Below are 14,410 nucleotides of genomic sequence, written 5' to 3'. Positions count from 1 at the left end.
AACTACATTGTCCTGCTGGTCCCTGCCTGTACATAATTTTATTTTTCTTACTTTCTAATTGGTATTATTATTAGCCTAAGATAGGTATGCATACTGTGCACTTTACATATTTCCTTTATGTATTTCATTTATGGCCTTCCAAATAGCACGTCACGTCGCGTCGTGCCATAGCTATTCTCAATATTCTTCTTCCTTACATAATATATTCTTTTTACTATTCATTTTGTCATAAAATACTTGTTAAAACCACACCTAATTACCTAATATCCTCATTCCAAAGATAGTTAAACCACGTTTGATATATCGCAATAAGTTTCGTTTATTTAATATATCGTCTTATTAAAGGTACATACATTCAAATATTGTTTGCTATGAAAGTATGACGTTATGCTTGGGTACTTAAGCACCTACTGCCTTCTGATTTTCGAATCCTTTTTTTATTGCTTTTTTTAACGAATTTTCGTACTTTTCAGCACAAACTAATTAATTTTTTGCAGCTCAATACCTAACTTATATATTTTCTTTAAACAAAAAATTGTGTATGAGGTCCTAAGACATGTCCTGATTACCTCCTAAATCAAGAAATTATATAATTTAAGAATTTATTAAAAAAAAAAGTTTCGTTTAAAGATGTATATCAGTTGTTGATAATCTTATTTATTAACTAAAAAAGTCCCTAATGTTACAAGAATGATTGACCTATTAACGTTATCAAAAAAAGTTCAAACATGACTTATGACTTCCTGAAGACGTCCATTTTATTAATCTGCTGTATACGTATTGATTATTCATATTTGGCGCTGTCAAAATGGAGTTAACAACGTTGATATTTTTTTAATTATATTTTTCACCAACAAATTTTACAACAAATGATTGTATCAGCATGAATCTCTTACATTGAAATAGCCTGTAGTTTGACAAAAAAAATGTTGGTCTAGAACACATAGAAGTTAAGATAACTTTTTAAATATTTGCAAAATCTCTCCTGCAAAATGTATAGGTGAAACAAAAGGAGCCCTTAAAGAGAGGAGATAAGAACATAAAAATAATAACAAAACTGAATGTTTAATATCTGTACATCAAATTTCTAACTATCACACTTTTAAATGGGATAATATTTGAATTTTAAACAATAAGCCAAGTTACAAGAAACGACTAATTTCTGAAATGCTTCATACTTTTAGTGTTAGACGACAATAATATAAATAAGAAGGAGGACCTACACAGATTGAGTCACACTTATAAAAGTTTTTACAAATATACACGTTACTGACCATATCTATTAATTTGATGCATTGACTTAATGATGTATCTATGTAAATATGTGTGCTGTGCTGCAAACTGATAACTTCGCGTAGTTTCGATGCTTTTACCTGTTTGATTTCGTGCGAACGAATATTATTACGTTAAATTATTCCCTTCAGCGTTTGTAATAATCGGATCACTTGCGTTTATGTCTACAATTTGTTGATTTTTGTACTGATTTACAATTAAATTTGTTAATAAATCCTAAAGAGGTTGATGCTCCAGTCGATGAAACGTTGCTATATATTAAAAAACGTGTTGTGCGTATTTTTTATTTTGATGTTTGCCCCAAAAGATCAACCAAAAAATTACTCAACTATATTAGTATGAAGGGTGAGAAAAATCATAACTAACTTTTTGAATTGTTGTTTTATGCGCCAAATGTATTTTTCAAACTACTTACGGTCAAAATTGAAACTTATCGTTATTAAGTTCCCAAATTTTTTAACTGATTAAACCCTACATACAACGTACTCTGTCATTGATATACAATGTTTAACGATTAGAGTATTCAGAGTGTCTCAGAATTATTTAGCTCTAGGGATAGGGGATTTTTTGATCAAGCGAATTTCAAATAAAAGCATTTCGATGTTTTTTCCCAAATTTGAGGTAGCACACAAAAACAATAAGAACGGGCACATTGACACAGTTTTAAGTCAGAAATAAGTTATTGATTCAAACATGTTGTTAATTTAAAAAAAAATATTTTTCAGTCGTGCAACCTTCACTGCCAATTTATTTAATATTAATTTATGTAAATAGTGTAATAGCGTTTGGTTCTTATTACTTTCTCACAGATGTTGCCAGGCATTGCAGTAACATGTCATTACATGAGTTACGATTTACAACATTAATTGGTTCAAAAATTTATCTTGGCCTGTGAGTCTTTCAACGCAAAACTTTATTTAAAGAAGCTTCTGTAAAATTACCAACAAGTAAAATGCAAAAGATATATGTTACTACTCATATGTTGTGAGTTTTTTAATAAAAAAAGCTGCTCAGAAAAGTTATATTTTCATCGCTCTTTTAACGGTAAAAATTTTAAAAAACTCATGCGGTCATAATAGATTGATGATAAAAATTAGCCATCTTCAAGCTATTTTTGATAACGCTAACAGGTATATATTTTATTAATCACATTAAAGATACTTGTTTTAAAGCAATAGAATTTTTAAAAAACTAATGAATGTTTTTTAACGAAAGTTTTTCTAATAGTTAAAAGGGATAAGGGTAAATATTTTACTAGTTTTAGAGTCAGAATACCTTCTCTTTTGAATACTTTTTTTCTTAAATATTTTTTTTAATATAATACAATGTATGTTAGAAAAAATATTTTTGAACTATCCAAGAATTTTCGGACTGGTGAAAACCACGGAAAATTTACTAAGTATAATGAAACTTGAAAAAAAACATACAGACCTCATAACAATAAATAGTTAAAAAATAATTTAGAAATATGAATAGCTAATTATTTAGATCTTGTTACAAAGAAAAATTTAGTGTGGAGTTAATAAAAAACGAGACGTGACAAGTAATCTAATGATGCCTAAGGTTCACGTTTATGTTTTTTTTTTACTACCAAGGGTAGTTATATAAACTTTGACTGAATATATTTTGAGCTGTTCTTCTTTTGAAATTCATCATCATATTAAGTACGATCTTATAGATTGAAATTGCATGCACATACAACCAATACACACAGATCCAGTAAAATCGCAAGACAGTACATAGATTTACACATTTTTTATTAAATTTTGGCAATGATTTTGATACATCATTCAAAAATTAATGGTACTAAAAAATTAAATATTGAATTTGAGAATGTATGTAAAAAATTTAACGATTAGAAACATTTGCGGTGAACGATTCCTGGTCCTGATTCGTCGTATTCTTGTTTGGATATCCACATTTGTTGGAAGGTAGATAATGAAGCAAGAATAGAGCCACCAATCCATACAGAATATTTCCTCTCAGGAGGAGCGATGATCTTAATTTTGATTGTTGAAGGAGCTAATGCAGTGATTTCTTTTTGCATACGATCAGCAATACCAGGATACATAGTAGTACCACCAGATAAGACGTTATTAGCATAGAGATCTTTACGAATGTCTACATCACACTTCATTATTGAGTTATAAACGGTCTCATGAATACCGCAAGATTCCATTCCTAGGAATGATGGTTGGAACAAAGCTTCTGGACAGCGGAACCTTTCATTACCGATGGTTATAACTTGCCCATCAGGCAATTCATAACTTTTTTCAAGAGAAGTACTTGCAGCAGCTGTTGCCATTTCTTGTTCGAAATCTAGTGCAACATAACAAAGTTTTTCTTTGATATCTCGTACAATTTCCCTTTCAGCCGTTGTAGTGAAGGAATAACCTCTTTCAGTCAAGATTTTCATAAGATAATCGGTTAAATCACGACCAGCTAAATCCAAACGTAAAATGGCATGGGGTAGAGCATATCCTTCATAGATTGGAACAGTATGAGAAACACCATCTCCAGAATCCAAAACGATACCTGTCGTGCGACCAGAAGCATACAGTGAAAGTACGGCTTGTATGGCAACATACATAGCAGGACTGTTAAATGTTTCAAACATTATCTGAGTCATTTTCTCTCGATTTGCTTTTGGATTCAGAGGTGCTTCAGTAAGAAGTACAGGATGTTCTTCCGGTGCAACACGCAATTCATTGTAAAACGTGTGATGCCAAATCTTTTCCATGTCATCCCAATTGGTGATTATACCATGCTCAATAGGATATTTTAGAGTAAGGATACCTCTTTTACTCTGAGCTTCATCCCCAACATAGCTATCTTTTTGTCCCATGCCAACCATTACTCCTTGATGACGAGGACGACCAACGATTGAAGGAAACACTGCTCGAGGAGCATCATCTCCAGCAAACCCAGCCTTGCACATTCCAGATCCGTTGTCTACGACAAGGGCTGCAACTTCGTCGTCACACATTTTTATTAAGTTGTTTGTTAATACCTGTAATAATTAATAAAGAACAAATTAATTAAGAAAGTGAATGTAAAGAAACTAAGTTATAAATTAACTCGCAATTTCGATACATTTCTTTGCCTCGTTATACTAAAAAAATTTTTCCATCAATCTAAAATTTAAAAAAAACGAGACATAAAAAAAAATTTCATACAATAAAAGCGTCCTAGTATATAGATACTATCAAATTTACCAATGGTCTGTCTTTCATGAGCTAAAATTTAAATTTTTTATAAAAAGGTATAGAATTTTGTAAAAAATTAAAGAAATAATTCATTTCTATCCATTATACAACAAGACTTTTTCCAAAATTCTCTGCTTTGTCTCAAAAATGTGTTTAAGTCTACTATGTATCTATTTAATTCATTCTAAAGTTTTGTTGACGTTTACTATAATTATTGAACTGGACAAATTTTCAATAGTAGCTGAAGATAACATAAGACCTCTTAAAATATACTGCAACTTTTGAAACTGTAAATAATGAATTTGTAAAAAATACTTGTAAATTACATACAACATACATAAGTTAAAAAAAAAAATTAAAAAGGAAGCTATGAACAAATTAAGTGTTTATTAAAGCTTAAAAAAAGTGGTATATTTTTTACTTTATAAATAAAGAACATAACTGAATTTCGATTACTTTACTTCTTAAAAAAATTAACGTAAAAAAGCCTGTATTACTCTACAATTATTAGTATTATCAAACCTTAATCTATAGGTTTTATACAAAATGAACATACAATATTTCACTAGGAGAATCTATCATTAAAAGAGAAAAATATTTTGAACTAAGAAGTTTATTCATCCTCTCAAAAATCTCTGAGATTCAGATGTAATGTAAATTAAGTATGTCAAAATAATTTGCGATAAAGAAATACTAGAATTAACTGTTTAACTTTTGGAAAAATTTCTACTGAAAACTTGTTACTGTTACTGATGAAATCTCGTAACAAAATCGTCTGTTATTTTGTAAATAAATGATAAACCTCTTAAATAGAGAATACTATTGACGTATTTTTTTTTTTTGAAGAATTTATCAAACTCTGACAATTATACCACTTTGATAAGGTGAAAATTGAAAGAGGAGTAAGAAATAACAATTGTTTTACTTGGTACTTAAACTGGCTCTGTAGGTGCGCATGCCCCAGAAACATACTTTTATATTAGAAATGCATTAATTAAGAAAGTAACCGTCGACAAAAGTTTATTTAATCAGGGCTTATACGCCTACGGTACCTTACCCTATGTACGACAACAACTGACCAAGCCACCGTAAATAATATCATTCATGACAAGCACTATTATTATCTATAAATGTTTTTTTGATACGTCATGCGCGAGAAATTTTCTTTCAAACCATCTGCTGTGACTGTAAGGACTTGATTAACACATGTGACTCACAGATCACATGTACGTCAAAGTCTTTAAAGAATAGCTGGCTCTAAATCGAGATCTTCACACACGTTGTGTCGAAAATTTGTGTACACCACACTAGCGAGAGGTACGTGGCTGACACACACGTGCTTCTTCGCACATTTACTGGCATTCGTACTGAAACTGATATGCACACATGATACTTGTATCACAAAATAAAATTAAAATGAAATCAAATTTTCTAGGTCATCGTTGTACGTGCACTTCAATAAAGACATTTGCGTTATGTGCTCCAGGAAGCTTAGTACGCTAAAACTTCTGGACGTGGTAGAAGGTTCAGATGTGTATACCTGATAATAATAATAATGGGCTGGTGCACTTACTCATCAAATATGATGTCTAGGGTTATGATTCAGTATCGCTCTCCGACAAGTTACTAGCAACTTTATCTTGTATTACGAGATTTCCCATATTTAAGTAGGTTACAGTGAGTAGGGATACCAACCCTCATTTTGGAGCCCTAATTTGCTCAAAAAACTTTGATAGTTGGCACCGTTGCCATAAGAAAAACATAGGCTAACCTACGGAAATACAACAATTTGATCAATCATAAATAGAATACCTCACAACTTTTTCCGGTTACTCATATTTTCCACGACGGTATTTAAAAACTGAAGTTATAGCCTACAACACGTGTGTACTGATAGTACCTGACACTTTCAATTTGAGTTGCAAAATCATTAGTCATAGTATATTATTATACTAATTTGTATTATTCAATATAATTTTATTAATTAATATAATATCATAATTTAATTAATATAATTTTAATTATATTATTATACTAATATAATTATAATATAGTATATTATACCTGCCATAAGCGATCTAGTTTAAAGAGTGAGCTTTAAGCATGAATTTCTCAAGATTTTGTCTGGTTGAGGATATAAAAAAGGGTACCCTTAGATTTGATGTAATCTAAACTATTAAATGACCTAATACACTGACACTAGGGAGCTGGAATTTCCTCGAGTTGCCGATAAATTATTGGAGAGGGATACTGAAACACAGTTCGAGTAGCACTCTATAGTATTCCAAGCCCATTTGATCAGTCACGAATGAGGCTGTATGTTCAGGAATGTTTATTCAATGAAGTTGGTGTTCAGGCACCGTTCTTCAGAAAATAACACGTAGTTGTCATTCAGATGTCTAATATTCTATAAGTAGCCTAAAAGCGTGACAGTTTTAAGCTTTCGAACCCATCAGGTGGTTTTTATTACTGAAGTGTACACGTATATCAAGATGACTATAAAAAAGTATTTCACATTTCCATTTCAGTCTGATGTCTACTTAAAGCAAAATTTTCCTAGTAGCCTCCGATTAGTCTCTGTTTTATAAACTCTAGCTAATTCGTACAGAATTTTAGTCCACTGATACCACGTAGTAATTTTTATACATTTATAAAAATAAGTCAAAAATGTTGTCTGCCAGTTTTCAAAAAAATTTTTATCAATTTAGTTACTTGATAAAAAAATTTTTTTTTTTAAAGATATGGTATAGAATTTCAATTATACCAATTGGTTTAAATTGTTTATTTATTTAGCATCAAAAAATTTCAAGTAATTTTTCATCGTATCTAATCAACTCAATTGATTAAATTTTCTTTGCTCATATATACTTCCATGTAACCAGTAGAAACACAATCAAGATTCATGTTTCGTTTTTTTACATTTATTCGCTGTGAGGATGGAGACCAGCGGCGCTCCAGCGGATTTTACCCAAGATCTGAACGTATTGAGAGCCAACTGTTGTGTCGTGATACATACGGACTTGGTGACATAAATATTTATTCTGCACTCTGCACTTTTTATATATGAAAGTTAGTGCAATCAGGTATTCATGAAATATTTAATAATTGGCTGATAGTAACTCTAGTATGTTTTTGATTTAGTTACAAAAATCAAAGTGTACACTGTGTACAGTCGTCGCCGTCGTCGGCACAGTGGCTGCAGTCGACAACCACACACAGAGAAGCACACATGTATACACACACGTATATGCCCGTAACCTCTTTTCGTGTCATCCGTATCATTGCCCTTCATATTAATTGGTGATACACAGCACTATGATAGGTTAAAAAATTTTTTATGGATAACTTATTACACAAGCTTTTATAGACTATAGGTGCAGAGTACCACGAGCTCTTAATTAATTGCAATGAATATTTATGTCACCAAGTCCGTATGTATCACGGCACAACAATCTGCTTACGACATGTTCAGGTCTTGGAAAAAATCTGCTAGAGCGCTGCTGGTCTTCATCCTCACAGCGAATACTTAACCTCATTATCATCCACAAATATTGCAAAAAAAACCATATTTCTTGAGTAAAAGTTCTTTTTTAAGGATTATTTACTGATGACCATCCATTTTCAATCAATAAGACAAGCAACTAATATCTTCTTAGAGAAAAAACTATACAGTTCTAGCTCCATTGTACGTTTTTGTTGAACAAAGCTTATGTATGTGGGCTATTTCAAGTAACAAGAGTTTCCCAATAAAAAAGCCAAGACTGTTATGGCAATGCTTGCCAAAAATCATGAAAATAAAGACATCACAATTATTAAAAACTTACTACACTCTCACTAAAAATACCTTTTCTTGTTTTATCTTGACTTTAAAAGATTCCATTCTTTTATGATTTAAAGTTTGATTCATTGCTTATCGAAAATTACTTCGAATCCTTGGCTATGTTACCACCTTTACTTTTTGATTAGGAAGCAATTATCAAGCGAACAACGTTAGAATACTTTCCTACAGTCAACAGTTCGCAAATTATTTCTAGGAAGTAATAATGCCTTTTTAACTCCGAAATTAAGAAACATTGTAAATTCTGTCATTCGAGCACTATTGCTCCAGAGACATCACCGTTCGGTGATTCTGGACGGAATGCACGCCAGTGGCAGATCATGCTTATCTTACCAAGCTTAGAGCAGCCGTTCAAAATAAAAAAAAAGCCTGATGTAGAAAAAGTTGATATTTTCTGCTTCTAGCATTTTTTTAGAACTTTTGCATGATTTTTTTGCTTTTAGTAGGAAAATCGGGGTTGCAATCTAGTACGGATCCAACCAGATAAATCAGAAAGAACACCTCAGCTCTGCTTTCAAGACTCCTTGTGCCCGATATTTTCTCTAGTATACATGGATCATCATAAATAAATAATAAATATTTTTGCAGTAGTCCAGTTATTCTTAATAAAACTGTTAGGTTAGGATTTATTGAATATTTTCTAAAAAGATCAAAAAATATCGTTAAAATATTGCGGTTTCTTATTTTTAAAGTGTTGCTCTTAACTATAAAGAAAATCACTTTACATTTCGTAAAAAATTAGCCTTTGTTTATTAGAACTGAATATCATCGAAAAACTAGAAATAATTATTAACTAATCGATTTATAGTATGGTAACTCTGTGAAAAAAAGGTCGTTTTGTATATTTTGGACAGGGCCTACTGCATCCATTTTTGGTTTAAATTATCTGTGAGACGTATCTTTATCATACAATAAACGAAACATTTATTTAAAAATTTTAATCGTAAGAAATAAAAATGAAATTTTTGACTTCCTAGGATTATGTTCCTGTGATACAATTTTGTAAGTTTATATTAAAAATACATTTTATCAACATATGTATACGATCAAAATAAAAAACCTTAAGAATGCCAGTAAAGAGAATTTTTAAGTTTTGTAATTCAGTTACAAATTTTTTTTTTTTTTTTTCATAATACATCGGAATTTGAATTTAATGATGAAAATATAAATCTCCGTTCGTATTTGTTTTTTTTATCAAATAACAATAACTGTTGAATTGCAAAAATTGTGAGTAAAAATGATATTCAAAACTTATCCTTTAGTTCTTTCTCTTTCTGCGTCTATAGATAAAGTAACATCTTTGTGGCGATTTATTGACTATGAGCCTAATTCACGTGATGCCACTGAGAAAGAAAAATTTATTCTTACTAAGATCACCGGAGTGTACGGAGTCTTGAAAAAAATTTTTTTTTTCAATTGAAAAAAAATTATTAATTGTGAATTAACCAAATAAATTAGTGGTTTAGGAGTACAGGAGTACATTATGCTGTTGTACAGTAGTAAATTTTGTTTGGTGTTGTCACGTTTGGTGCTTTTTACTAAAATTGTATGTATTAAAAAGCCATTTTTGTTGTAAACAAAGGTTATATTATCACTTAATGTGGAGTGATTTTCTTAATATTACAAAAAATACGTTAGAAATAAAATGTTCAATGATCTTAATTAAATCCTAATACTAAGCGTCTAATGCGATAGAATTTTTTAGTATTTTAAACCGTCTAATTGGCATTTTTCTGTAGAAAACTTTGTTGTTTTTAAATTTAAAAAATCGTTTTATTCAAATTTGTGAATTTTTCGGACTATCTTGTGAAATAGCTACAGATGTATTCAAATGATGATACGTTTTTAAGGCTATTTTAATCCACACTACCCTATTTGATGTTTATGGGAAGCATTAAAAAAGTCCACTTCATGGAATTACTAGACTACATACTACAAGAAAGAATCATTCATAGGTATGTGACTTGAAGAGAAATCACGCTATCACCAAGTCATCTTTGCCTCTATAGTTATTTCACACTTAGGGGAGAACATTGTCGGGTATAGGGTTTCATAGAAGTTAATTTAAAAATAGCTTATGCTATTCAGGTCATATTATACTGTAAAGAATTAGTCTACACATATTTCTAATGCGTTTTCTGAATATACGATATTCTACAATTTTATTCAACATTCTACGAGACTTTGACATTTAACCATGCCAAACTATAAAACTGCTGCTCCTTAGTAATATAAAAAGATAGAAAAGATTATTCCAAAAACTCCGGATTACAAATAATGAAGAGTGATAAGTATAAAAAAATAATACAGAGAACTTGGATAAATCATTTATTATTTATAGATAAACGTGCATGGCATTGTAGAAAATAGGAAAACTGCCTTTTTTACTGTTTGTCACTTATGTGAACATCAATATTTATACACAGTAACATAATACAGACGTTTAATATTTCCAAAACATATACATTAATGCACCCAACATTTATAACTAGTACAATATCAATGGTATAACTAACTATTTGATGACTCCTCTTTAACTAGAATGGATTTGAATGAAATAGAGTTTTATCTTTAAATTTAGCTTTGTAACAGTTATTTATCTGAGTAGTCATGAAAACTTTTAGAGAAGATTAAGTAAATCAATGAATTAGCAATTTATTGGTGTGCAAAATATTTAGATTAAAAACAAACTTTGCATGGATACAGTAATAAAAACAAAACTCACAGTTGAAATATGCTACTGATATCTAACTAAAGAAATCAAGAAATACGATTTTCTTAAAATAGTCTTGCTCAAAACATTTTCTTTTGTAATATTTGACGAGATTCTATCTATACATACCACCAAGTTGTAACTATTTATATTCATGCCAATACTTTAAAAAAAAATATCTTAATGCTACTGTCATAGTTAAATAAAATATGTGCGTGTTTAAACAACTATTTCTGCATTACTCGTAATTTGATGAAAAATATAAAAAAAATCGTGTTTAAACATTAAAATTAATGTAAAAATGCATAGAAATCATGAGCATGATTAGGCATACATAGACGACTGCAAGTCAAAATCATGGAAATAAAAAAGTAGAGTCTTTATAAGTAAATAATATCTGTTATTAAAAAGTTTTCAGAGGCTTCTAAGGGTTTAGTAATGATTGGTGAAATCATATATTACAATACTTTCATAAACTAAAAAAAAATTTAAGTAGTGGAGTCTCTGCCCCTATTGAACAATTCTTATCTATTATGAACACTTGTTTCTATTCTAAAAAGAAACTAGATGAAAAAACTGTGTAAACAATCAAATTTCTCGAGCACTCTAACATTTATTATTAAAACTTAAAGGATTGATAAGTAAGTCTACATTCTTATAGTATTATGACGATTTTCAGAAAAAGTTTAATCATCAATCTACGTGCTTACTAGCAATTCACATTATTATCGTTAGTTTCTACATAAAAATACGTTTTAATATGTTATTCAATGTATTTAAAAAAAATAAACTATAAAAATAATTGATTCAACTTGTCTTGTACGAAAAAATTCTGATAACCACTTTTACGTATTTTTAATTTCTAAGCAGTTAATTTTATGATAGTGATTTATGATAACTTTATGATAATCTTATATACACAGTTCTGCCCACTTACATTAAAAAAAAAAGAATGTCTTCAAAATTGAATATTTTATGGTAAGCAATAAGAAAAATCATACATACCGTAACCGAGACAGAATGGATGAGCGTCTGTGTTCCAAAAGGTAGACGGTGGTAAATTTATGCTCTTATTCATACGCCCCCGCGTACATTTGCGATGCTAGTCTGTCCTGCACGAAAAAGGCTTGACTCTCGTGATGCTTACCAAAATGAACATATCTCAGACTTAATAAGCACAACCATTGGGACTAAGTAATGTGAAAATGATTGCCCAATATAATTATTGATTTATAATCAACATTTAAGTAAACGTTTTATTATTACCTACTTTGTAAATAATATTTTGTGCATCCAGATTTCAGGAGAGAAAAATTTTTATAAGATAATCTTTAATGTGAATTCTACTATAATATATTGTTTTCCAAAATTTTTCTTCAACACTTAAACTTTTTTTTTTCTACAGAAAATTCTTACAATTTATAATAATATCTGCTAATATCTTACTTGTAACATGATATATAAATTGGTTTACTTAAATGATCGTATAACTTACCTTATTGACACAATTTCGAAAAATACAATATTCATTGTATTCAGTTAATATGTATATATATATATATATATATATATATATATATATATGTTTAAAGTGGGAGATTAGTGTAATTCATGTAGCAGAATTATCATTTCTTAGAACGAAAACTCATTAAAATCTGTTATTTTGTTTCTTTACCTTACTGCTTATTGAAGGTCAAACACAAAATTAAAAAATAGAGCCTGGCAAGTTATGTCATGCGTAGATAATAAAGCTACCGCATACCATTTGATTGACCACATACTATTTAACAGTCTGCTTTTTTTAGCTCATAAGATAGATTTTTTCTTGTTGGCCTATCAAGACAAGAATAATTGTTTGTGTTGATAATAATCAAAATTATTAGTTGAAGTTTAAATTAATAACAGTAAAAAAAGGTATGGTATAATCAATGTGTTAGAGAAGTTAAAGTTTCTACAAAACATTTTGTACATAAATCCCTACTCTAATGGTGAAAACTTAACGTTGTAAAATTAATTTCTTAACTTTACAAGTCAGAAGTTGTATCTCATAAAAATGTTTCCGTAATATAGATAGCCAATACAAAAAGCTATTGCACAAATAGTACATCATAATATTGCCTCCTCAATGCGTAAACGATGTATAATTTATTAAATAATATGAATTTCATGTTACAATAGGTCTTAATACATAAGCATAGTTACAGTTTTTTTTTGACAGATAACATAAGTACAGAAAGGAAGAATGAATATTTAAAGTAGACAACATGATATATGTATATTTTTTTACATTAACTGTGTAATAACAATATATGTTTAACGACTTACCAAATTATTATTTTACGTATTAAACTTTAACAGCTCAAACTTTTCTAACCCTTTACTTCCGTTAAAACGTGAATTTTATAGGAATATCAAACCTTTTTTTACTCCAAAAAAGCAGATCTTCATGCATCGCGGTTTTCCAATTGTATGAGGAATTAAAATTTTTAATCAACAGTTTTGCAATTAGTTGCCACTAAACAATTTCATGATTGTACTTAACGTGCAATGTTAATCACACTTTTAAATATAACATTTGCAATTTTCACCAAAATTTTACTAGTTTAACATGTACTTTACTTCATGCTAAGCTTTTCGGTATTTTGAATTTTTTTGCATATTTTAATAGTAAAAACTAATTTTCAGATTCTTTTAAACACTTAGTTCCTGTATAAAACTATCTCCCTAACAACTTTTGCAAGTATCCTTTTCTTTTATAATCAATACTTTATAAGTTATAAAAGAAAAGACAAATAGAGAGAGAAATATAATTTATCCTGCATGAAAAAGCTCATAATGCACATGTCACTGTATGTATAATTATCACTTATTGCTTACAAGAACCTTCGAAGCAATGTGTAAGTAACTTCAATTTTTATGCAACAATTTTTCAACTTATTACTACAAAAATCATTGATTTTTTTGTATATAGTAATAATTTTTTGTACAATGTGTATTATTATTGACTAAGGTTTTTTAGTGATTTTACATTTACAACTTGGGCTATTAAGGTCAGTTTGAAGGCAATTTTTTTTTTTACAGTCATTTGAGGTCCCATACAGGTCCTATTTGGCTCTCGATTATTCTGTTACTCTTACATGTGTATGCTACTGAGGCAACTATGTAAGCAATTGGGGTTATTTACCTTATCAAATCAATTGTATATATATATAGGATCGTATGAAAGCTATTTTACTTAACATTATGTAAATCACTAAATCTAATGACTCGATCTATTACCCATAACCCATAACACATGGTAAACAAAAATAAAAATTATTAAAATTTTCCTCTGTGAGCTCTAAATTGTGTTGCCAAATG

General features: G+C 29.5%; 1 protein-coding gene across 1 annotated transcript; it reads right to left on the bottom strand.

Moving 5' to 3' along the window:
* Nucleotides 1-3,033: 3,033 nt before the first annotated feature.
* LOC106637672 (actin 205-like) lies at nt 3,034-12,155 on the bottom strand. Its single transcript, XM_089597173.1, has 2 exons — nt 12,056-12,155; nt 3,034-4,303 (listed from the first exon to the last, which is right to left on the bottom strand). The coding sequence occupies exon 2, from the start codon at nt 4,277-4,279 to the stop codon at nt 3,149-3,151; it is 1,131 nt and encodes a 376-aa protein (XP_089453299.1). The 5' UTR covers nt 4,280-4,303; nt 12,056-12,155; the 3' UTR covers nt 3,034-3,148.
* Nucleotides 12,156-14,410: the final 2,255 nt, after the last annotated feature.

Source organism: Copidosoma floridanum, unplaced genomic scaffold (genome assembly GCF_036245765.1).
Source record: "Copidosoma floridanum isolate Cflo_tuat_1 unplaced genomic scaffold, Cflo_Japanese_pri ptg000030l, whole genome shotgun sequence".
In the NCBI taxonomy this organism is placed as follows: domain Eukaryota; kingdom Metazoa; phylum Arthropoda; class Insecta; order Hymenoptera; family Encyrtidae; genus Copidosoma; species Copidosoma floridanum.
Note: the sequence above shows the minus strand (reverse complement) of the source record. Positions and strands in the feature narration are given on the sequence as shown.

What these genes read in the sequence shown, in the direction of transcription:
- LOC106637672 (XM_089597173.1), bottom strand. Translation starts at nt 4,279, where the DNA reads ATGTGTGACGACGAAGTTGCAGCCCTTGTCGTAGACAACGGATCTGGA.